Genomic DNA, 25693 nt, shown 5'->3' with positions numbered 1-25693 from the left:
TGGATTTCTTTCCCCAAAGTGCCTTTTCTTAGAAAGGAAAACAAACGTCCCTCGTCTTTAAAACTACCTCCAAGATTTTTCCCTTCCAATGACTGGAAGGGAAAAAATCTCGGTGTACATCCAGGGTCTGGACGTACACCTGGATTCAGGTCGGCGGAACTTTCAGGTCAGAACCCCGCTGACCTCTGCGCCCGCCCCAGCCTTTCGCGCAGGCCCAGCCCCCCGGGGGTGGAGCCGCTCCTCCCCCACCCCCTCGCAGCGGGTCCTTGATAAACCCGGAGCCAGGCCAGCGCGCCCGCCTCGTGCCGCCGGAAGGAGGGCGGCTCCGCAGCGCGTGCGCCCCTCGCCATGGCGGCGCCGTCGCGGCTCCTGATACGCGGTGGGCGCGTGGTCAACGACGACTCCTCGCAGGTGGCCGACGTGCTGGTGGAGGACGGCGTGGTGCGGGCGCTGGGGCGCGACCTGCTGCCGCCCGGGGACGCGCCGGCCGGGTTGCGGGTCCTAGACGCCGCCGGCAAGCTGGTCTTGCCCGGCGGCATCGACACGCACACGCACATGCAGTTCCCCTTCATGGGCTCGCGGTCCGTGGACGACTTCTACCAGGGCACCAAGGTACCCGCCTCGCCGCGCCCTGCGCCCCGGGACGCCCGCCGAGCCCTCGGCCGCCTCTGAGGCTGCCCCCCGGGGTCTGGCCGGGCCGGCTCGCGCCGGCTTCGCGCGGGGGCCTGAGGGGGTGGGAGCGAGCCTCGGGGGCCTGAGGGGGCGGGAGCGAGCCGCGGGGGCCCTGAGGGGGCGGGAGCGAGCCGCGGGGGCCTGAGGGGGCGGGAGCGAGCCGCGGGGGCCCTGAGGGGGCGGGAGCGAGCCGCGGAGACCCGAGCGGGGTCAAGGCGCCCACGCTGAGCTTCCTTCTTCTAGGTGGCCCTCCTCGCTGGCATCAGCCCGGCTTTGGCCAAGCCGGGCGCCCCCTACTCACTTTGGGTATTTGTCCGGTTTACGGCAGCCTATTCCCGCACCCTCGTTTCTCTGCACCCCTCCCCCCGAACCCCTCTTTTTCACTGGGTGTTCTGTGGAAGTCCACAAGTCCTCCATAAAATCGATAGACTCTTTTAAGTCGACACTCCCAGACGTTTGTCCCCATCATCCATCCCCAGCCCAAACCGAGTGAAAAATCCATTCACCCGGAAGTTACTGCCGTCACTCAAAAGTTGCCAGTGCGCGGAGGGTGATGGTGATGAGCCCACGCGTCCACAGTCTTTGCCTCCACCCACCAGCCGAAAAAGTACGACGCGGACAGGGGTTTCCAAGAGAACTGTTGCAGGAATGGTCTCCCAGCACTCGCACTTGACCTGTCCCCACCCCTTCTCCGACGTGCTTGCCCCGGGGACATTAAACACAGACCCTGATTCTTGCAGTTTGAGCACCTGCATCTTTACTGATGGTGTAGGAGGGTCAGATCACAGGTCCCCAGGTGAGGGAGGCTTGGGTTTCTCTAGACACAAAGGCCTAGAGGTTCAGTCTATGAAAAGAACCTTAAACGGATCTTCAGAGCTCCCGAAACCAAGATCAGGAGATGAACAGGGCAGCCTTACAGGAACGTAAAGTTAAAACTGCCCGCAGCACTTTGGCCGGAGCCAAACCTACACCCTCCTTGAGGCTTGCGTTTGGGGATGTGGTGGGAGCAACGGCTCCTTGCAAAGTGGAAGTATCGATACCCTTAAGGTCTAAAATGTCACTCACGGATGCGCGGGTTTTTCCTCGTGGGCCACGCCCTGGTGTGTGTGAAACAGATCGGGCTGTTTAGTGCAGGTACAGGCTGCAAACACTTTCAGAGCAGTTTTGAGGATATATCCGTTACCCAACCGATTTCTAACCGTTTTACTCTCCTTACACCTCTCTCCCTCCACGTTCCCCAGTCCTCTAGGATAGACCAGAATGTTTCACAGAAAAAAGAACCATCTGACCCAGAGAGAGGGGTCTGGGGCAGGCTGCTGACGCCAACATTTGCAAAGCGTCCTCCTAGTTACTAATTATCAACCTTTATCATCAGGCCAATGGTCAAAGTCGTTTGTAGGAAGGATCATTATCTGTTTTGAAGAGTATTCATTTTTCTCTCTTGCTAAAACGTGAAATTTGCTAAATTTCAATGAATTTATGTTGACATTTAAAATACGTTTTTTAGATATCCAAGCAATACACGATTATAGACAATTGGAAAAAAATAATAGGAAAGTAGAAAGAGGAAAAGTATTACCCATAATCTCCCAGTCAGTGACAACCCATGTTTTGGTGTACTGTCTTTATGGTTTTCATATGCTTTATTTTACATCATTGAGGTTGTATTGTGCATGTGTGTATGAATGTGTGTACCTGTATTACAAAAGTTTTGTAACCTGTTGTATTCAGTTATAGTACATGCACTTTCTGTTATCACAGACTCGTCATTCACTAAGTGCATTGCTGATGGCAGGGCATTCCATTGACACCCCCATTTGCCAAGTGGGGACCTGCTGCTATGGCTGACCATCAGTCACCAGGCCCACTAGCATTATTCCCCCTCATTATTTCCCTTTCTCTGATCAAGGTTCCAGATGAAGCAGCCAAGAAAAGGGGTTAGAATGTTGCCAGGGCAGGACATTCCTTCTCATTCTGAAGCTTATCTGTGCATGCCCCAAGACCCTGGGAGGTGGTTCTTAGTTTTCTATCTGTTCTTGGCCATTCTGGGATTCCAGTGTGGAGAGATTTACGGTTCCATACTTAGAAGGCAGGTTTTTGTAGCATATTATAGTCTGTTCTCACCATTTGAAAGAACTTACTCACCAGTTGATTCTCTAGGCGTTTCTGTACTTAAAGGTTGTCAAAACATTAAAGGAAAACCTGTTTTTCATGAGCTTAGGATCACAAGCGGAAAATGATATGGCCCGAGATAAGGTCAAAGATTTAGCAAAGACTAAATTCACATGGAACATTAAACAGTACTCACAAAAGGGCTAAGTTGCAAAAGTCTACTGCAAAATTGGTTGGTTGAATCTCAGGACATCCCCATCCCCCAAACAGATGAGGCTCCGTAAAATGGAACCAGCCAGGTAAATACAGCCAAACATGAGCATTAAAGGATTGGCCTGAGTTCTGAAAGAAGGGCATTGTGGAGTTATTCTGTCCTCTTTTCCAGAGTCTTCACGATAATTCCCAAGGCAATGTTGATGGAGTTTCTGGTTTGGGGCAACAGGGACAAAGAAGTCTTTTGTAAATGCTCGTCATATTATATACCAAACTTGAAAAACATCTTATGAATACTGTTAAGTAACATTTACTTTATCAAGTCCGTGCTATGTACTAGACACTGTGCTAAGCTGTGCATTGTCTTCCAGCAATCCCAGGTGCCATTGTCTACTCTTCGCAATTGAAGAAACTGAAACTTAAGTCACTTGCCCAAGGTCGCACACCTGGTAAGTGGCAGAGTGGCTCTTCAAATTCAGGACTGCCTGCCATCCCTAGAGGTCTTACCTACTAGGTTCTCTTCCTTTCTGAAATGATGATTGAAAAAAAGTCTAATGTTTAGATTCGTCAGAATGGCAGTAGGTAGATGAAAAAGCTGTAAATGTAAGGTGTGTGTTACTGTGAGATGTCTTTTGTCAGAGACAGAGCAAAGTCATCTTTCAGAAATACACTAGCCCTTCTTTACCTTCCCGACACTGGAGGCAGTTAAGGTTGTCAAAATAAATACACATCTCACGGTGTGGGTTTGTGAGACATTTATACATGCATTTATAGCCACATCATCCCTAAGGCTACAGAAATGGGTACCTTAAGTACAGAAAGCCGTCAAGTAAGAACGATATATCGTGCTTTCAGGAGATGGGCCCCAAAAGGTTAGACCAATAGCTGTGTGCTTCCTGCAAGCATAATGCTAATCATTTATAATATCTGACAAACAGAAGGGATACTATTTGTGGTGTTCAATCAATACATATATTGATCACTAGATTGTGATGGACCCCAGTTTTAAAAATGAAATATAGGTCAACCAAAGGTTACATATTTTGGAAATCTAATTCATGTCAGAGGTAGGTTTAAAGCTTATAATTGATTTAGTTAATTACAGGTAAAAGCTTTCCATCTGATGTAAGTAATGGAAATAGCGTTCTGCTTTAAAGAAATCATATTTCATTTTGTTGGTCTCGACTAGATGTACAGTGGTCTTCCAGTAATTCAGTATCCATCGTGAAAGACAATGGGATTTTTTTATTCAGATGGGTATTGAAAATTAGATAAACTTGAAGGAAATACGACTTTGCTTTTACTACATCCTATGATAAGAGAATGGATTAAAAGGACTTGGCCAGTCTTCAAATATATGTATTTGTATTCAGACATGGATACAGCTTGGAGTGGGTAGACTCACATTAAAAACCTGGCAACATCAGTAGCTGGCAAAAGGATCTTTTTTTTTTTTTTAATTGAGAAAATGCAGAACACTTTTTTTGTAAAGGACAAGAAGTCCTCAAAATTATCAAGAGAGAAAATTATACTTTGCTCTGGAACATTTTGGTAAAATGCCATGGAGGTGATTACTTATAATAAGGCAGTGGAAGGTACATGATTAAGCACATATTTATGGTTGTATTTATAGAGCTTCCTCACCTGGTAGAAGAGCTGTGATTCAGAGAGCTTGGTTACAAACCAAATCCCTTTTTCTGTTTCTTGCTGGCGCTCCAGGATGGGTTTCAGAAGCTGTGCATGCTGACTGCATGACCTTGGGCAAGTCACTTCCTCTACTGGTGTTGTCAGCATTTCCGTATCTGTAAAACAAGGCAATAGTTAGAACATCTCGTATTAAATTGTTTTTTTAAGTAATGAAAAATACATATATTTATCATTCAGGAAAATGCTGGAGCATTATATTCGCTTATCATACATAGTTGAATGAAGACACTGCTTTTTTTTTTTTTAAAAGGAAAATACAGAAGAGTATAAAGAAAAATAATATCTAAATCATCTATAATTTCAACATTTTGCTTTTAACATTTTCCTTTCAGATTTTTCTTTTTGGGGGCACATATAAACATTTTTCCTTCTACTAAATGGTGCATACACTTTGGAATCAGCCTTGTTCGTTAAACCTTTCCCCCACGGCCTTCACTGTTGTCAGAGAACGTGATTTCTGTGGCCTGTTGACTTCTCCGAGGCTGAGTCCCAGATCTTTCTCTCTGGTCTTGTATCTCTTCCGCATCAGGCTTCCATTTCTGCCCATCTGACAATGAATGTCCCACAGGCGCCTCAAACTTCAAGTGCCCAAGTTTATCCTTCTCTTCAAGTGCTCGACCCATTTTTCATCCTCTGTTTCCCCAACTGTTAACAGCTCCACTCTCATCTTGTTCGTGTTGGACATTTTGGTGGTTTCCAGCTTTTTTGGCTTGCGCATAACAATGTTGTGACGTAATTCATCACTCAGATTCCTGATGATTGACGTAGAAATCACCCCTCAGGGTGAAATGCCTGGGCCAGTGAGTGTTAGATCCATCCTAAAGGAGTCTAACGTACATCCAGATTGCCTTTCAATTTATGCCCCCCTCACAGCAGTACATCCTAATTCCCATCTCACTGCATCCTAGCTAATTGTGGATATTGACTTTTTTAAAATCTATGCTAATTTAATAGGAAAAACATAGAATTTCGTAATGTTTTTAAACAAGCATTTCTTTAATTGCTTGTAAGGCTGAGCTTTGAACATTCTTGTGTTAATAACTTCCATGTTCCAGCTGTAAGAGTGTATAATTCTGTCATTTCCTTCAGTGGCTATTTACTGATTACAAAGTTAATCTTTGCACTAATCAGAGGAAGAAAATAAAACCATCTCAAAGATTAATTTGAAACCACTTGACATTAAATAGGGCTTTGGGCCTATTGAAGGTATTGTGTGTTAGGAATCCTTTCACTGAATTTTACAGAATCTGGGACTTGCCTTCTTTCAGTTTTCATACTTGAGTTTTGCAGGCTTTTCACTTCCACTGCTTGTTTTCTCCCTCATTTATCTGGACTGCATGCCTTCAGTGTCTGACAGGGGTAGTCAGGATTCAAGGTTTCCTTGACGTTGCTGTCGGGAAAGAAAAATTTTTCCTCTAACCTCTTATGTTTAGTTTTTGGGGGCCCACAAATTAAACTGACAAAAGACAGATTCACAAGAGAAAAGATAGATTTTTAAAATTCATGTACATTCAGTGCAAGTTCACAGAAAAATGTGCTTCAAGGAGGCAGTTAGAATTTGGGGCTTCTATATCACCTTAACAAGGGAAGGGGAGGGGAAGAAGGGCACTTACGGAAAAGCAAATGACTTTTAGGAAAGACCAGTGGGTTCTTAGGGGAATAGATGGAGATACGATAGTTCATGACGAGGTCTATTTAGGTGCAGTGCAGGCTTCTAGTCTCAGGTGGTAAGAGTCATCTTCCTGGAAAGGCATTTATGACAATTCAGTTCTTTTGAAAAGCTCTGCTTTTGGGTAGGTAAGGGAGTTCAGGAAAAAAAGCCTATTCTCAAATGCCTTCAGCTCAAAATGATTTTTATGCCACAGTGGCACATTCTGTACCTTGTCACTGCCATCTAATATGGAATAACCTTCAGCTAAGGAATTTTCAAGTTGATAGTTATGTTCCATGAATTCAGTCAACAAATAGTTCTTGGAAACCCACTACATGCCAGGCATTATGGTTGGGGTTATGGAGATGAAAACGGTGGCCTTTGCTCGCAATGGCAGACAGACTGGAGGTATATGGGGTTCTAATTTATCTTGGCTTTAATAATAAATTATATACGGTGGACTTCTGGACTTGTAGACTTAACTTGGACAATTTGTGACTATTTTTGAGTGAACAATTTTTGATCTGGCATTTTCCCTTGTGCTTAGTAACCATTCATAATTGCTGGCATCGCTGGGCTGCATTTCCAATAGGTGAGCCTCAGCAACTCCCCAGAGCCTTCTCCTCAACACCGTTCTGTGCTTTTTCTCAGATGTCAAGTGACAGTTGAGGGAAGACACTGCAATTTTTCTGTTATGCTTCATTGCATCTAATAGAGGAATTTCATGTTATAGTGATAGTCATGCGTTCCTGAGCCCTGAGGATCTGTTCACACGTAAAAGCTTAAAATAAAACAAACCATAATCTTTTTTTAAAAACAGGAAATTATTGGAGGCATAGATATAGAAATAGACTATAATTCTGTTCTGTTAAAAGTCCTCGTTAACGCTGATGAGGTAATGGGCTTGGGACAAAACTGAGCATTCAGCTTTCAAGTGTGCTCAGAGTCTACATTCTACAGTAACATTTTCATAGAAGGATTTCAGAAACCGCACAGCCAGGGCTAGCAATAGTTTTGAGAAACAAAATCTCACATGAATATGCAACTTGCACAGCTTTCCCACTTTGCTGTTGGAAAAGTGAGCCATCTTAATTATTCCATCTCATAATTTCTGGGAGACATTCATTGGCCTCTCTTCCTTTCTTCCTTAAACATTTAAAGAGTATTTGTGTACCAGGCACTGTAACAGGCACAAGGGCCTATGGAGATGAAACTACATCAGCTAAATCAGAACCTCTGGGGGACAGGATAAAAGTTCCCTAGACCATGCCAGTGTGCAGCCAGGGTTAAGAGTCACTGGACTAGGTAGAGAGGGGACAGGGAGAGAAGAATATGGGTGACTTGTCTCTCTGAGGTGGAAAGGAACTCAGATCATGCAGGGCTTTATGGGCTGTGTAATAATTGTTTTCTTCATCCTGAGAGCAGAGGGAAGTTAATAACAGATTGGAAGTGCCCCAGACTAACTGGTCTAGTCTAGTCAGAAGATGAGGGTGGCACAGGGCAACGGAGGTGCAGATGCAGGAAGTATGGAGACTCATGGAGTATGTAGGGGAGGGGATAGATGCTGATGGATTGGATTTGGGGATGTAGGGAAGGGAACAGGTAGACGTCAAGGGTGCCTCTTGAGTGTGTGGTTTGCACAGTGGGATGGGTGATGGTGTGATTAATATTTCACATTTGGGGAGGCAAGGAGTGTGGAGAGGCACTGTGGAGGACATCTTTACAAAGCTGGGTATGCTTCTAGAGTTGGAACGTAAACTGGGATCATGAAGTTTCTTCTCATAAGTCTTAGTGACTATGAGAAATCTGAAAATTCAGCCACGTGTTTTTCTCCCTAAGGCTCAAATGTACTGTTGGATTTCTTTTTGTTTTATTTGGGTCGAGCAGGTCCTCTGATAAATTTTAGTGAAACAAAGTCACTTGTTCTAGGATGAGCTTAGAAATGAAAATTCAGTGACCCCATGAAAGGAAAGAAAATCCTTGGGATGCTTTCAATAATGATTTACAACCTAATACAGTCTTAAATAAAGTCTTGTGTTCTGTCATATTATGACCCCACTGTTGGTTAAGAGTTTACCCCAATTTATGTTCTATCACGTTTTCACCTAAGACAGCACATGCTCTTTTCCCCTCAAGACAAGGTTTTAGACAAATTGGAAGGTTTTCAAGGGAGAACAGCCAAAGTAATTAGGAGCTGAAAGAACTGATTTATGAGCCAAGATTAGAAAAGGCAAACGCATTTTGTTTGGCTGACTGACAAATAAAGAAGTCAATCAGCAATAAATACAAAGGAAACAATTAGGTTTTGTATAAAAATATGAAAGAAATTTTCACCCTTTACTGGTTCTCCCTCCCCTAAACTCTCTTCATTCTTCAAATGTTGATCCTGGTGAACATTTTGTGAAGTGAATCTAGAAGCATCTGATGTTAAAAGCAATTCAATGAATACTGAAAATATCCAAGGTGAGCTAGGAATGAGATGTTCTGATGAGTTGGTTTTCTGGATAAAGTTAATTATCCCATGGCTAACAAGTGTGTGGAGGCCAAGAAGCACTGATATGGGCCTTTCCTTGTAACTCTTCTAGGGGCGCATTATTTCAATGGCAGTTGTCGCAGTGATGAACACCACATGAGCTTAATGCAGTTGCGTCTCATTTGTGAATTTACAATTTATAATTTGATGGGACTTGTTTTGTTTTGGTATGGATTTGGGTTTCCTAAATGCTTGATTCATTTTACCAACCTATGCCTTTCTCCAAGTAATGATTCACTGATGACCTGGGGCAATAGGCTGGAAGTCAGATCACACTAAATGGAAGATGGGATAAGGGGGAATGGCCTGCATAGGGTTGAGGCCCAGAGTAGGCTGAATGTAAGACCTCCTGCTCAAAGCTGTATCCTCCTCCATGTTCCCAATGAGAATTTACCAGCTGTGAGACCCTGGAGAGTCATTTGACCTCTCTGAGCCTCATTATCGTCAACTGTAGAATAAGAAAAGCAATTTCTACCTCTCAGGACTATAGCAAGGCTTCGTTCAATGAGCTAATGTGTGTAAGATGCTTAACCCAGGACTGGGCATTTGAACAAGCTCTTCTTTCAAGAGGCAGATACTTCCCGGGAGGGGCAGGTCTCCTTCACAGCTCCCGGTGTCCCCTCTAATTGGGATTATAGAACTGCAGCTCTGGCACGTGGCTCCCTGGATCCAGTGGAAAGAAGGGAACGTTTCAGATCTTGAAATAATAGTCAGGGATTTGAGATAACTTTGGGCAGCCAAGGGACCCTGGATAACCAGAGAGAACCGAAGAGGCAGGAGGAAGAAAGAGGTTCCAAGGAGGCTGGGGCGCTGACTGTCCGGCCACTGTTTGCCAGGTCCCAGGGTAGCAGCCAGGATCCCTGCGGCAGGTGGATGGATAAAGCCCCAGGGGTTTGGAAGAAGACAGGTTCCGTTTTCAATCCATTGCCTAGGATTGGCCCAGGCTATCCTGTCCCAGGCACTATAGTTTTTCTAGATCTGTTCCCATTTTGAGGGTGAGGAGAAGGAGGAATTTAGGGAGGAGAAACAGAACAAGAAGAAACCAAAGAAGACAAGTGACTGCTCCTTTACTGTTCATTAGGGAGATAGAGCATTTGTGATAAATCCTTATTTATGGGCTTTTAAATGATAGCCCCAGGAATTTCAATTTGCTGTAGTTTAAAAAGAAAAAAAAAAGTGGCCATTTGACCATCACATCTTCAGTCTCATAAGAGGCCCATCGAAGTTGAACTACTTAATTTATATGGCATATACATGCATACCTGGATTTGTATCACATATATGTAAAATCTTTATTTTTTCTTCTTTTGAAAGTTAGGCTTTGTTATAGAAAATGTAGCAACTACTGAAAATAAAATTTAACTAGAGGAAAATTAAAAGGATCTGTAGTCACTCCACCCAGAAACAGCCACTGGCTCAGACCTGTTTTGTTTTCTTGCTAAGGGTTGGTATGTTCTGGAGCATGTTGCCGTGGCTTCTGTCTCTCTCTGGTTATTTCCCCTGACTTGGGACCCCTCTGGCCTCCTCTGCAAGGTGACTGCCACATCTTTCTCCTGCGTTTGAGTGCTCTTCTGCATCGGGGCTGCGTTTCTCTGTCTGCAAACACACAGAGTGGACATGTGCCCGAGCACCTCACGCTCAGGGTGCTCTCCGCAGAATTCACGCTCCCTCCAAAGACCAGATCGGCTGCCCTCCTCTGTCCCCTCATCTGCCACCTCTCAGTCACTCCAGTCAAAATCAGCTCCTGGACTCCCGTCACCCCCGCAGACAGCCAGCCACTGCCTTGCCTTCTTCTGGGAACCATTGCTTCACACATCCCAGTCATCTTTTTTAAAAGTACAGTTGGTTTACAGTAGTATGTTGGTTTCAGGTGTACAGCATAGTGAGTCAGTGTTTTTGCAGATTATACTCCATTATAGGCTATTACAAGATAATGGGTATAATTCCCTGTGCTGTACAGTATATCCTTGTTGCTTATCTGTTCTATACATAGTTGTTTGTATCTTTTAATCCCATACTTCTAATTTGTCCCTCCCCATCTTCCTTCTCTCCTTTGATAACCACAAGTTTGTGTTCTCTGTGAGTCTCTTTCTCTTTTTTGTGTTCTCTGTGACTCTCTCTGTGAGTCTCTTTCTCTTTTGCGTGTACATTCTGCCCTTTACCACTTTTCTACTGATGCTTCCTCGTGGGCCCTTTTCTCAGAGTTTCTCCCCTGCTGTCAACTGTTACTGAAAGCACTGGCTCTGGAGCCCAATGACCTGGGTCCAATCTTGCCTTTGTTATTCTCTAGCTGTGAGATGTGGGGAGTTATTTCATGGTGCTGTTCTCAGTTTCCTCAACTCTAAAAAGGGGTTAACAATATGACCTGCTGCAGAGCTGATGAGATGGTTAGAACACTTAGAACATCAGAATAGTTCCTGGCACATAATAAGCACTCACTACAAGTTAGATACTATTATCCTTATCGGCAACTGCACATTTATGTCCTAATGCTAATTCAAATCCCAGCTTCCTCTGATCTGTTTCCTTCCTCTGAATTCCCAGGAGTCTTTTCCTCTTCTAGGGAGCTTAGCAATTTTAACTTCCCTTTAGCAATTACTATGCCACATTTACTATGGAAGTGTACTTGCTACCTATTATTACCATCTGATTATTTTATTATAATTGTTTGTGCATGTTTCTGTCTCCCCCTCTAGACGGTCTGATTATTTGTGTGTGTCTGATTATTAGTGTGTCACATGGTGGAGTGACCAGGTGAACCACTGGGGGGTCCAGTTTCTTCCATTTAGTCCCTTAGTCCTTGCTCTGTACAAGATCAAGAAATGGGCAGATCAAGAAATGGGCAATGTCAAAACACAAGAAACTGGTGATGTTGGTTGCTTCCTGGAAGTCAGAATTGGAGGGAAGACTTTTCATTGCATTGTGTGTAACAGCCCACTCACTCCCTGTAATGGCTTACTTGGGTAGACATTTTTTTGGTAATAATTTTATTAAGGTGTAATTGATATACAATACCAGTTAGCCATTTAGAGTGTACAGTTTAATGTTCTTTAGTATATTCACAGAGCTGTGCAACCATCACCACAATCAATTTTAGAACATTTTTATCTCCCCAGAAAGAAGCCCATACCCTTTAGCTATCACCCCAACTTTCCCCAACCCCCCTGGCTCCAGGCAACCACTATTCTACTTACTGTCTCTATGGATTTATCTCTTCTGGACATTTCATATAAATGGAATCATATGATATGTGATCTTTTGTGACTGGGTTCTTTCACTTAGCATCATATTTTCAAGGTTCATCCAAGTTGTAGCAAGTGAATCAGAACCTCATTCCTTTTTATGGCCAAATAATATTCCATTGTATGAATATACCACATTTTGTTTATCCATTCATCAGTAGATGGGCATTTGGGTTGTTTCCACTTTTTGATTATTATGGATAATGCTGCTCTGAATATCTGTGTACAGGTTTTTATGTGAACATGTTTTCATTTCTTTTGGGTATATACTTAGGAGTGGAATTGATGGGTCATATGGTAACTCTATGAGGAACTGCCAAACTCTTTTCCGAAGTGGCTGCATCATTTTATTTATGTTTCTACCAGCACTGTATCTAGTTTCCCCACATCCTGCATGTAATAGACATTTAATATGGAAAGAATTGCTCTTTAAGCTTGATTTTTTGGTTCAGTAGACACTAAAAAACTACTTTCTTCCAACACTTTAATTAACAGCACTTTCTATTAGAAAAATGCCCTTCAGCCTCAAGGGATATCTGTGAGAAGACATTTTAGCAGGAAGAAGGTGAGAAGGTTAATCTGCATTCGAATAAAAATATAGAGCCTAAGGAATTTTTTCTGGTATTGTCATTATACCAATAGGGATTTCTTAAGAAATGCAAATATGTATTGTTTTGCCATGCATAAGGCAATTGTTATCGAAAGATAACAGGATATACAGGATCCTGTATAAATAGTGAGATTTTTGAGAGCAAAAAGAGTTGGAGTGGGACCAAGTGACTTAAAGAAAAATAAAAATCCATTGAAGTAAGCAAGAACAAGGAGATAGAATAGAGCTCATGTAGCAGCTGGGACCTTGGGAGCACTCGGCATGTCTGGGGGGCTGTGAGTGGGGGGGAAGGTGACAGGGGTGCAGACCTGGGAGGGAAGCTGGTGGCACTCCCTTCTTTGTTGTAACATGACCATGTTTCTGGTGGTGAGATGAGTCAATGTATGAAAAGTGGGGAAATGCCTGATTCTAAAGCAGTGGTGCAAAGGCTCATCACTCATTGTGGGCTGAAGCTTATGAAGCACTTACCGTGAGTCAAACACAGTATTAAGCACTTTATGTACGTCACCCCAATTTAATCCTCCCAACAACCCTATGGTTCAGGTACAATTATTGTCCTCACTTTACAGGTTAAGAATCAAAGGCACACAGAGGTTAAGAAATTGCTGTCTACACTCCCATGTTCATTGCAGGATTATTCACAATAGTCAAGATATAAATAAATTAACGTGTCCATCTGTGAATGAGTGGATAAAGGAAATATGGTGTATGTGTACAATGGAATATTATCCAGAAAGAGGGAAATCCTGCCATTTGTGACAAAGTGGATGGACCTTGAGGACATTGTGCTAAGTGAAATAAGGCAGACAGAGAAACACAAATATTACATGATCTCACTTATATGTGAAATCTAAAAAAACCAAACTCAGAGAAACCAAGAGTAGAATGGTGGTTGCCAGGGGCTGGGGACGGGGCGCATGGGGGGAATGGGGAGCTGTTGATCAAAGGACACAGACTTCCAGTTATAAGGTGAATAAGTTCTGGGGATCAAATGTGCAGAATGTACAGAACAATACTGTACAAGGAAAGAAGGAAGGACCGAATTAAGGAAGGAAGGGAAGGAGGAAGGACGGAAGGAAGGAAGGAAGTGGTTAAGGAATTGCTCAGAGTACCATAGCTGATAAGTGCTGAATCTGAGCTGTGCCCTGGAACCAATAAGCCTCTTTGGTCGGTGCCCTGAACCAGTGCACTAGTATATCCCTGCCTATGTTTTTTTTTTTTCACCTACATTGTCTGAACACAGCAGTTAAAACCACATTTAACCATCTTTTAATCTTAGTTTAAATAAAATCAAAGCCAGTAATTAGTCAAAGACGTGATTTAATAACTTAATAGTTTTTAATCCAGTTGTAATGTAACATAGTGTAACATGCCAGGGAAAATAGAAGCTTCGAGGCAGATCGCGCAGGGCCTTGTAGATCATGTTAAAAAGATTAAACGCTATTCCAGAGGCAGCGAGAAGCATTCAGTTTTAAGTCTTGGAGTCAAGGGGCCCCATCTGTGCTTTGGAATTTCCCCCTAATTGCAAAAAGGGGTTTGCATTGGAGGAAGTAAGAGCAAAACTGGGGACATAAAGATCAAGCTGAGGGGTGACACTAAGACCAGAGCATTGGAGATGGATTAGAGGGTACAGCTGAGAATTAAGGAGTCACCAGTTGGTTGTGGGGAATGAAGGCGAGGTGGGAATCACGTGAGTCTCCCAGGATTCTGTGTGGAACACAGTGTAGTTAGAGATACAGTTCACCAAGATTGATTCTAATGAAATGGATTGTACAATGATGTTTTCTTGAGAAGAAAAATGTTTGAATCTTCTCCGTTTTTCCATTTTGGTTTTTCTTTACAGCCTTCACTATTTTCTTTGGTCAAAGCCATTTTCATTTCATCAGACGTGTCATTCTTTTTGCAGAAGCAATTCCAGCTCTTTTAATACTTCAAACTTTAATTTATGGGACATCTATTCATGTCTCTCTAGATCTTTTAAACAGGCAGCATCTTTGTGCAATTTCCTGGACCCATCAAGTTTGCCCGAGTGCTTGCAAATGCATGTTGTTCAAGGAGATAAATGACTCAACTAGAAAACTGTTGGCTAACCTGTTGAAACTCTCTTGTGATTCCAGGCTGCCCTGGCAGGAGGCACCACCATGATCCTTGATTTCGCCATTCCTCACAAAGGCCACTCCCTCATCGAGGCCTTCGAGACCTGGCGAAGCTGGGCTGATCCCAAAGTCTGCTGTGACTACAGCCTTCATGTGGCGGTGACATGGTGGAGTGAGCAGGTGAACCACTGGGGGGTCCAGTTTCTTCCATTTAGCCCTTTAGTCCTTGCTCTGTGCAAAGATCAAGGAACAGGCAATGTCAAAACATAAGAAGCTGGTGATGTTGGTTGCTTCCTGGAGGTCAGAATTGGAGGGAAGACTTTTCATTGCGTACTCTTTTGTACTGTTTGAATTTTGAATCATGTGGTGTATTATCAATTTAGAAAACTAAAAAAAAATTTAAAGCATATGAAGGTGGTAGGATAAATCCCTTATACTCATTCACAAAAGACTTTCCTAATATTTAATTCATGAATTGTAAATACTTTAAATGTAATTTTTAAAAGTACTGGACTTCTCAACTTTAACAATACAGGACACTTTTAAGCAGTCTTTTCCCACAGATCAGAACTTTAGTTAGAAATGTTTTTAATATCTGGGAAAAAACCAAGGAAGCGACAGACTGGGAATGTGTTCAAGGCCTTCTCCCAGCTGTGCACTAACCTGGTGCTCTGCGAACATCAACACCTGGTCAAAGCATTTCAAAACAGAGCTTACACAACCTTCCGTATCTGCTAATTATTTAGGTCATGGCAGAAATGATAACATGATTCAGACAGAAAAGACAGTTTTGAGAGATGTTAAAATATGTTTATTTTTTTTCCCGTGAAAACATGTATGTGTACTTTGGAAGAAACTTTTACTTGTGGTTTAAATCAATAACATGTTTTTCCACATTGAACTTAATTCAGAACTCGTTTTGCCAGAAAGGGCTCACGGGATGATGTTATTTGAAGTTACCATGTAACTTATGTCCCTCCTTCCTCCCAAAATTTGGACTGTAGACACCAAGTTAATATAAAACAAGTAATCAGTCTTTAACAGATAGTTCAGCAAACATACTAGCAAGGTTTATAGTCCAGAGAAAAAGTTAATTTTTCCCCAGAAACGCCATTCTAACTGAGGCATCTTATCTCTTTCGTGCTTTTAGGGTCTTCCTACCTTCCTACCTTCCTTCTTCCCTCCCTCCCTCCCTCCCATCCTTCCTCTCTATCTCCCTTCCTTCTTTCCCTTCTCGCTTCCTCCTTTCCTCCCTCTCTTGTTTTATAAGATAGAGCAAAGGTGAAGATGTTTGCCCTTACCAGTGTTTCTCACACTTTAATATGCAAATGATTACCTGGTGAATATTGTTAAAGCACAGATTATGTTCAGTAAGTGTATTAGTTTGCTAGGGCCGCTGTAACAAAGAACTACAAATTGGGTGGCTGAAACAACAGAAGTGTACTGTCTCACAGTTCCGGAGGCTAAAAGTCTGAGATCAAGGTGTTGGCCGTGTTGGTTCCTTCTGAGGGCTGTGAGGAAGAATCTCTTTCATGCCTCTCACCAGCTTCTGGTGGTTTCCTGACAATCTCTGGTATTCTTTGATTTGTAGGAGCATCACCTGAATTTCTGCCATCATCTTTACATGATGTTGTGTGTGTGTGTGTGTGTGTGTGTGTGTGTCTAAATTTCCCCTTTTAATAAAGACACCAATCTTACTGGATTGTGGTCCACCCTGCTGACCTCATCTTTTTTTTTTTTTAAAGGTTTTTTTTTTTTTTAAATTTATTTATTTTTATTTATTTTTGGGTGTGTTGGGTCTCCGTTTCTGTGCGAGGACTTTCTCTAGTTGTGGCGAGTGGGGGCCACTCTTCATCGCGGTGCGCGGGCCTCTCACTGTCGCGGCCTCTCTTGTTGCGGGGCACAGGCTCCAGACGCACAGGCTCAGTAATTGTGGCTCACGGGCCTAGTTGCTCCGTGGCATGTGGGATCTTCCCAGACCAGGGCACGAACCCGTGTCCCCTGCATTGGCAGGCAGATTCTCAACCACTGTGCCACCAGAGAAGCCCTGACCTCATCTTAATTAATTACATCTGCAATGCCCCTATTTCCAAATGTTGACCTGAAACAAATAGACTGCTGGGTATTTCTCCAGCAAAGATGGGTTTATTTGGGATCAGCAGAGAATTGCAGTTCAGGGTCTGCAAGCTTGGCCAGCCACGTGCAAGTCCCCGCAGGGCAAGGGAAGGAGCAGGCTTTCATAGAGGGGGAAAGGAAGCTGGGAGGGCTGTAGTAAACAAAGAGCCCGTGACTTTTCATTGGCTGAGCCCTTGCCAAGAAAGGAGTCTGGTTTTTTTTTTTTTTCCCTGTGTTGACATGCAGGTGTGAGAGCTCCCCCTTCTGGTCTCCCGACATCCGCTTAATTGAGGTTTCTATTTATTAATTTTTTACACAAGTGAGGTCACATTTGGTACTGGGGGTTAGGACTTCAACATATGAATCTGGGGGGACACAGTCAACCCATAGCAGTAGGTCTGGGGCAGGGCCTGAGATTCTGCATTTCTAACAAGCTCCCAGGTGGTGCTGGTGGTGCGAGAGCAATACAGTATAGTGAGACTTACCCATGGGTATGGATGTGGATGACAGGGACGTTTAACGAGGTCACCTTCAGAAAGGCTCTTCTACTCAGGGAGTAATAGGTATTTCATCTGAGCAATGCAGATCATAATTCCCTTTGGGAACCCCATCGTGTGAATATTCCAACAATGTTTAAAGCATTTTTTTTCTGACTATAAAAAATAATAAACTCATGGTAGAAAATATGAACTAGAAGCTTAAAAAAATGAGGCACACTATCCCAAGTCCTACCTTTGCTGTTGTCACTTAATGTACCTTGGAACCCATTCCATCATTTCAGTGATGACCACTCTCAACATTTTGGTGTTTGCCGTTCCTTTTCATGCATTTATTTATCCAACAAAAAGCTATTGAGTGGCCACTATGGACCAGGCACTATTCTAGGATATAGCAAGGGACAAACTGTACAAAGGCCCTGCTCTTATGGGGTGGAAATTCTAGAGGAGGAGGCAGGCCATCAACAAGTAACTATATTATATGCCAGGTGATAAAGCACCATGGAGGAAAGTAAGGAAAATTAGTGAAGGAATAAATAGTGATGGAAGTGAGTAACTTAATATGTGATATTGTCATTTTTAAAACTTTACTGATTCAGTAGGGAAAAGTTGTGTTGTGTTAAAAAAATAAATTTATTTCTTTATTTATTTATGGCTGCGTCGGGTCTTCGTTGCTGCACGCGGGCTTTCTCTACTTCTGGCGAGCAGGGGCTACTCTTCATTGCTGTCTGTGGGCTTCTCATTGCAGTGGCTTCTCCTGTTGTGGAGCACGGACTCTAGGCACGCGGGCTTCGGTAGTTGTGGCACGCAGGCTCAGTAGTTGTGGCTCACGAGCTCTAGAGCACAGGCTCAGCAGTTGTGGTGCACCTGCTTAGTTGCTCCGCGGCACGTGGGATCTTCCCGGATCGAACCCATGTCCCCTGCATTGGCAGGCGGATTCCTAACCACTGTGCCACCAGGGAAGTCCCTATTTTGTACTTTTTTTAATCAGTAGGAAGGTTAACATTTTTTCCATGTTTATTAGTCATTTGTATATACTGTTTGAACTGTAACATTTTTTACCTAGAATGTTAGGGTTTTTCTTATCAAGTAGAAACAGCAATAACTCTTTTTAATTAACTAAAAGCTATAATCCTATGTCTGTTATACATTTTTATGTTTTGTTGTATATTTTTGTTTTATATTTTATGTTATATATATATATTTATTTGTATGTGTGTGGGGGGGGTTTTTTTTAACATGTAGAAATTCAAGCAATTTTATTTGATCAAGTCTTCTGACTTTTCCTTTGAAGTTTTTAGTCTTTGATGAGACTAGAATTGGACCTGCAAGGGCAATTACTAAGCTAGTTTTGATCTGAACTTGTCCCTTACCGTTGGTGTGATGTTACGATTTATAATAAGAAATGCATGTCTGGTCTTTGTTCCCATTTCCGGCACAGAGCTCCTAAAACCCCTGGAATTTCCTAAGTGATGAGAGCAACAAAGGTGTCTTTTATTATGTTAAAGAGGTGATTTTTAGACCGCACCTAAAGATGGGGGCTGATTGACCCAGGAGCCAACTGTATTATTAGAGGGTTGAAAATTTCAGTCCCACCCAGCTGACCTCCGGGGAGGGCAGAGGGGCTGGAGTCTGGATCAGTTGCCAATGGCCAATGCTTTAATCAATCATGCCTGTGTAATTGAGCCTCCGCAACAACCTAAAAGGATAGGATTTGGAGAGCTTCCAGGATGGTGACCAAATGGAGATTTGGGGAGAGTGGCGCACTCAGAGAGGGCATTCAAGCCCCGTGCCCTTTCGCCATTCCTTGCCCTATGGCGTACCTCTTCCATCCAGATGTTCATCTATATCCTTTATCGTTTCCTTGTATCATAAACTGGTGATCCAGTAAGTAAAAAGTTTCTGAGTTCTGTGAACCGCTTTAGCAAATTAATCGAACCCATGGAGGGGGTTGTGGGAAGCTCTGACTTATAGCCAGTTGGTCAGAAGTGCAGGTAACAACCTGGACACCCCATAGCACTGAACGCTTAACTTGTGGAATCCAGTGCAGTCTACCTGGTGCAGGTAGATAGTGTGAAAATTGAGTTTAATTGTAGGATACCCCCCTGCTGGTGTCTGGAGAGCCGCTTGGTGAGGGTGGGGAACCTCGCCACCTCCACACATTGGAATCGGTGATCAGAACCTTTTAGTTGGCAACCCAGAAGGCTCCTGAGGCTTCTGACAGGTCCAGAGTCGCTCAACTCCCAGGAGCTGCCAGTGGCTCAGTCTGCATCTTCCACTACCTTCATCTCTGAACTCATCCTGTAGGTTTCAGATTTGACCCCAAACCCTTACTTCGCATTAGCTCTGATTCCTTCTAGAGACACAATTGCTTCTGTTGCTGCCAGTGGCTTTGTTTTCATGTTCTAGAATAATTTCTTCTCATCAGGAGATAGATGCTGAGAATTTCATAAAGTATAACAATGAAGTATTTGGGGGAAATACTATTAACTCTTTCATGATTTAAAAGTATTGTAGGGACTTCCCTGGTGGTCCAGTGGCTAAGACTCTGCACTCCCAATGCAGGGGGCCTGGGTTCGATCCCTGGTCAGGGAACTAGATCCCACATGCCGCAACTAAAGATCCCGCCTGCCGCAACTAAGACCCAGCGCAGCCAAAATAAATAAATAATTTTAAAAAATAAAAAAATAAAAGTATCGTAGCAACAGCAATTCATCACATGAAACGAGGTCTAACCTGGGGGAAAGATCAAGACCTTAATTACATTTTTCTGGAGTTCAACTGATGTCCTTATTTTACTTCATTTTCTTCTGAATGCAAGATTTTGGAGAATGCTGATATTATCTTTAAATTAAAGAGTGACATTTTGTTGTGGTTTTTGTGCCCTTTTAGGTTAAAGAAGAAATGAAAATCCTTACCCAAGATAAAGGTGTGAACTCCTTCAAGATGTTTATGGCCTATAAAGATCTGTACATGCTGAGAGATGGGGAGCTGTACAAGGTCTTCTCTCGGTGCAAGGAAATTGGAGCAATTGCTCAAGTTCATGCAGAAAATGGAGACCTAATTGCAGAGGTAAGTAACTGCCTTCCAGAACTTCCATAGAAATGAAAATGGCCATAACTTAAGGTGAGGATGACTGGCCCCATGTAGGTAAATTCTTTTAATGGATTGGAAGAAAGGAAATTCAGAAACTAATTTTATTTGGCTTGGAAACAACGTGACTTGAATTACTTGCTGCCTGGCTCTGAGTTTTTTGCAGGTGGTATATGTATTGGAATGAGGAGTTCCCTTTTTCAGATCAGTTATTAGATCTCAGACAAGGTTTATTCTAAAAACACAAATATTTTTCTTTGTGTCCCTAGCATTTTTTTTTTTTTTTAGGTAGCTCAAGCTGCTGGTTCAGAATGCCAAAGTGTGGACATCGGTGAAATCTGATGACTAAAGCAGTGCATTAGGTAGCTGTTTAAAGCCCCATTCTTTTCAGAAACTGGGTATTAAAATGTGCTGTGGAGGAATCTAGATGATATTTCTCATGTTAGTTCCATTATTAATGCCCGAAGGGTACACCATCTGCAAGATTTAAAGAGCTGTCTCTTACCCTTTATATTAGCTGATCTTTCTCTCTCCCTGGGCTCACTTCCCATTAAAGTCAGTAAGATGGAGGCCCCATGGCCAGGATGGGGGGGGGTGTGGTGGGCAGGGGGGCTGATAAGAGGAAAGCATGAGCTGTAAGCTCAAACACACCAGGTTTAAACTGGACTCCTCCACGTCCTAGCTGTGTGACACCAGGCGAGTCATTTTGACACTCTGAGTCTTGACTTCCTGCCTTTTTTGTAAGGAAGGAATAACACTTTTGGAGAGAGGAAATACTGGTCTAATATCACTCCGTGGATTGGGGGAGGAGGCAGTGAAGAGAATGAATCAGTAAAACGTAGAACTAATTACATAATCGCATGAGTCGCTTCATCAAGGATATAATATGGGGGACTAGAATACTTTGTTTTATTATATTTTGTTCTGAACCAATAAAAAGTCTTAAATATGGACACTACTTTTCAAAGACTGTAATTAGAACAGACCTCATTATCTTTGTCACCTTTTCAATCAAAATAATTTGATTGTGAAATATGTATATGAAAAATTAACACATGCTTTGAGAGTAGTAGATTATTTTTACCCAAAACACACACTGTCTACGCCACAGTCACACACACCTATACCTATTAGATCTAAAATAAAAGCCTGGCAGTGCATTCGTTTCACAACAAAATTATGGGAGTTGTCGTTAGTAAACCTTTCTCACCGGCGTGCATGTTCCTGCTGCCTTTTTTAGGGAGCGAAGAAGATGTTGGCTTTGGGGATAACGGGTCCCGAGGGCCATGAGCTGAGCCGCCCAGAAGCGGTGGAGGCAGAGGCCACGCTGAGAGCCGTCACCATAGCCGGCGCCGTGAACTGCCCTCTGTGCGTCGTGCACGTGATGAGCAAGTCCGCAGCAAGGGTGATAGCAGATGCCAGGAGGGATGGTAATTGCTGAACTGTAGCCTCGCTTACAACTAGTACTGTTAGCTGAAGAGTAAGGTAAAATAACGCCAACCCCTGCTTTTGCTTATCAGAAAGTTGCCCATGAATTTCCACAACTTTTCTTTCTTTTTTATTTTGAATCTTTGAATTTTATTTTTTTATACAGCAGGTTCCTATTGGTTATCTGTTTTATACATATTGGTGTATATATGTCAATCCCAATCCCAACGATTCTTCCTCCCTTTTTATTAGCATCCTTTCTGTGTTCTCGCAGTCTTACACGTCTGTCTGTTTCTGCCCTCTTCAGCCGCAAGCCCCGCCCTTCACACCACTAACTGCCAACTCTCCAGTGAACTTTACAGAAGCTTCCCTGGCTCTTAGGCACCTCCGCTAGCCCTTCCAGTACCTGAATCAGGGTCAGGCAGGGCACACAGTAGGTGCTCCACAAATTTCTTTTGAATCGAATTGATTCGTCTCACAGCAACTTGGTTGTTGGCGCGATTGAAGCAATTATCCAAATAGTGTTTTTATGACAATTATTTTAAGATTTTTAAAGCAAAGGTATGTTTACTCCAAATTGCTTAATTGCCTCACTTCTATAGTGTAACTTTATATGTAAACAGTCATCTTAAAAGAAAGAGAAAATCTCCTATTTTTGATAAGAATTGAACATGGAAATAATTTTATTCATTGGCCAGTACTGGGAAAGGAAGAATGAAAGACAAATAAGGTGTGTTTTATTCAGTACTTTAGACCCTTCTGGGATGTGGTACTGGTTTCTATCTCTCACTTTTAGGAACCTGGATAATCAGAAATCGTTGTGTAAATCATCCTGGCTATTTGTTTTTTTAAACTGAAACTGGCTGCATTTTTATAACATGGATCTTAAAAACTATGAAAATAGATTTGGCATGTCTATAATTGACACTAAAACAAATTTTTTCAAAATTGCTTCTTGTTGCTTGAGTTTCAATAAGGATTTTGTGCAAGCTAAATGCATTTTTAAATGTAATATATCAGTATCGTGTACTAAGAGTCACCTCAGTTTCACACAGGAGTTAATGAGGTCTTACTACCAGCCATTTCTGGTTGCTTTTTTTTCCCCACATATAGTATAACTTCAGTATAAAAGAGCACACCACTTCAAAAAGAATCTGTACTTCAATTTTAAGTTATAGCTTTAGGTTTTGCCACCAGATGGCGCCGTTGCTAGCTCTATGAAATTGGTTTTCTCTATTTGCTTTGCAAGTGGTGTACCGTCTGTCCCATAGCCTGTCAGTTAGGTCCGTAATGTCAGAATATGGTTTAACAAACAGCAAAATCAGCAGAAATGGTCAATCTTAACCCACCAGCAATCTGTGATTTTGCCAGTTCTGTCAGGAAACAGTTTCTCGATTAGAGTATTTATTTTGCATTGGGATAGAATTCCATTAGCAGCGGAGTAAGTCTAGGGAAGGTTTTAGAATGTAAATCGTAGGCAGAAAACTATTAAAATTAAATATGAATATTTTAATTTTATTTTAAATTATTTTTAAATATAATTTTATATTTTGAATATGTAAAACGTGTACCTGGCCCAAAAGTCAAAGTGATATATTAAAAGATATATTCTCAGAGATATCTTGCTTCCTTCCCTAGCTTCTTCATCACATACCCCATAAGTAATTATTTTTATTAATTTATTTCTGGCCTACCCTGTAGTGTTTCTCTTTATGAAAAAGGAACATATCTATATTTTTATTTCTCTTGCTTTCCTACTTGAAAGGTAAAATCCATAGTGTTCTGTATCTTGTTTTTTCCTACTTGAAAATATGTCCTAAAGGTCAGCTCATATTAGGTATAGAGAGCTTCCTCATTCTTGTTTACAGGTGCAGAGCATGCCACTGTATTTGTTCAGCTAGTCTCTAATTATGGATATTTGGGTCATTTCCAATCTTTAGCTGTTACAAATAAAACCACAGTGATGTCCTGTGCCTATGCTATTTCATATTTGTGGAAGGTGTATTAGTTTCCTATTACTGCTGTAACAAATTACAGCAAACCTAATGGCTTAAAACAACACAAATTTATTATCTTATAGCTCTGGAGGTCGGAAGTCTGCAATTGGTCACACTGGGCTGGAACCAAGGTGTTAGCAGGGCTGTGTTCCTTCTGGAGGCTCTAGGGGGTATGCCCTTCCTTGCCTTCTCTAGCTTCTAGAGACCACCTACATTCCTTTGTTCCTGTCTCCCTTCCTCCATCTTCTCAGCCAGCAATGGTGGATGGAGAACATTGCATTATTCTGATCTCTCTCTTCTACTTTAAGGGTCCTTGGATGACATTGAACCCACCTAATTAATTCAGGATAATCTCCCTATCTCAAGATCCTTAATTTACTCACATCAGTGAAGTCCCTTCTGCCAAGTAGGGTTAACATATTCACAGGCTATGGGGATTAGGACATGGACATCTTTGGGGCACCATTATTCTGTCTCCCGCAAAAGGGTAGCCTCAGGGTAGAGTCCTAGAAATGAGAACCTGGAAATAGTTCAAAGGGCAAGTGCATATCTACTTTTTGGACGTTGCTAAATCCCTTTGCAAAGGGGTTGTAAACATGAAATACTTAAAATGTCAGCCCAAATGATTTACCGTAATAACACTTGTGAAAATACTCTAATGCGCAATTTTCAGAGGCAGCAGAGGTCCCGAATAAATTAGCACGAGAGATTGTTCCATCGCTGGCATGTGACCTCTCACAGGTGGTCAAGCAGTGTCAATCCATTCACATGGTGACTGCATCAGCCAATCCAAGGACAGATCCATGGGGAGTACAGAGTGACAAGAGCTGGTGGACACACTGACCTTTTATAGAAGATTCCTCTACTCTGTACGCATTTATTATCTAACGTAATTTCTGAACATAAAAGAGCAAGATACATCTATTCATTGTTATCTTGTTTAAAGAAGAAAAAAATTCAGCCTTATAGATTTGTAATATGAACATCTGTAAATACCTTTGCCAGCCCATTCCATCATCTAGGGCCTTGCCACTCAGAGTGTGGTCCCTGGAACACAGTGCTGACACCCAGTGAGAGCTCGTTAGCGATGCAGGTCCTTGGACCTCATCGCAGATGCACTGAATCAGAATGTGCCCTTATAACCAGAACCCCAGGTGATTCCTATGCGTATTGAATTTGAGACTCACTGCCCCAGGAGGCACAAAAGATACCCAATTGGTAACTGTCTCTATTGTAGTTGCCTAGCAATACAATGCTCTTATTACCTTGGATTTTATTGTTGAATTGCCAACTATATACCGCAGAGGTAGCGACCTGAGGGTTAATGATTATAACAGCTAACTTTGTTGAGTGCTTAATATGTGCTTGGCACATGTTTTAATATATCTTTTATCTCATTTCAAGTTTTATTATCTCATCAATGCATTGTAATATACAATATTTTTTTTAATTGTCATAACAATGCTTCAAGCTAAATTTTTTCACTGTTTTGTGACTGATGAAATTGAGGCTTGGAAAAGTTTGGTAAATTAAGCCCATGATCACTTTACTAGTACGTGCTAAACCTGAAATTCAAGTCTATCCAACTCCAAAGCCCACATTTTTTATTACCCTCCGCCCTGTTCCAGAAGAAATCAGTTTACAGAGTTGGGAAATGCAGATACCAAGTTTATATTTAATTGGTTTTGTTTATTGGCCTTACATTTTTAACAAATTTATTTAAAATA

The 25693-nt window shown here is 42.3% G+C and overlaps 1 protein-coding gene across 2 annotated transcripts in view; it reads left to right on the top strand.

Moving 5' to 3' along the window:
* The first annotated feature begins 303 nt into the window (after positions 1 to 303).
* Positions 304 to 25693, top strand: part of DPYS (dihydropyrimidinase) — an 80114-nt gene continuing 54724 nt past the window's right edge. For both annotated transcript variants that reach the window (XM_068525382.1, XM_068525381.1), the window contains exons 1-4: positions 304 to 612; positions 14858 to 15016; positions 20341 to 20520; positions 21782 to 21971. In XM_068525382.1, the coding sequence (XP_068381483.1) occupies positions 349 to 612; positions 14858 to 15016; positions 20341 to 20520; positions 21782 to 21971 (793 nt within the window). In that variant the 5' untranslated portion in view covers positions 304 to 348. The remainder of the gene's footprint in view (positions 613 to 14857; positions 15017 to 20340; positions 20521 to 21781; positions 21972 to 25693) is intronic.

Source organism: Eschrichtius robustus, chromosome 17 (genome assembly GCF_028021215.1).
Source record: "Eschrichtius robustus isolate mEscRob2 chromosome 17, mEscRob2.pri, whole genome shotgun sequence".
Lineage (NCBI taxonomy): Eukaryota > Metazoa > Chordata > Mammalia > Artiodactyla > Eschrichtiidae > Eschrichtius > Eschrichtius robustus.
Note: the sequence above shows the minus strand (reverse complement) of the source record. Positions and strands in the feature narration are given on the sequence as shown.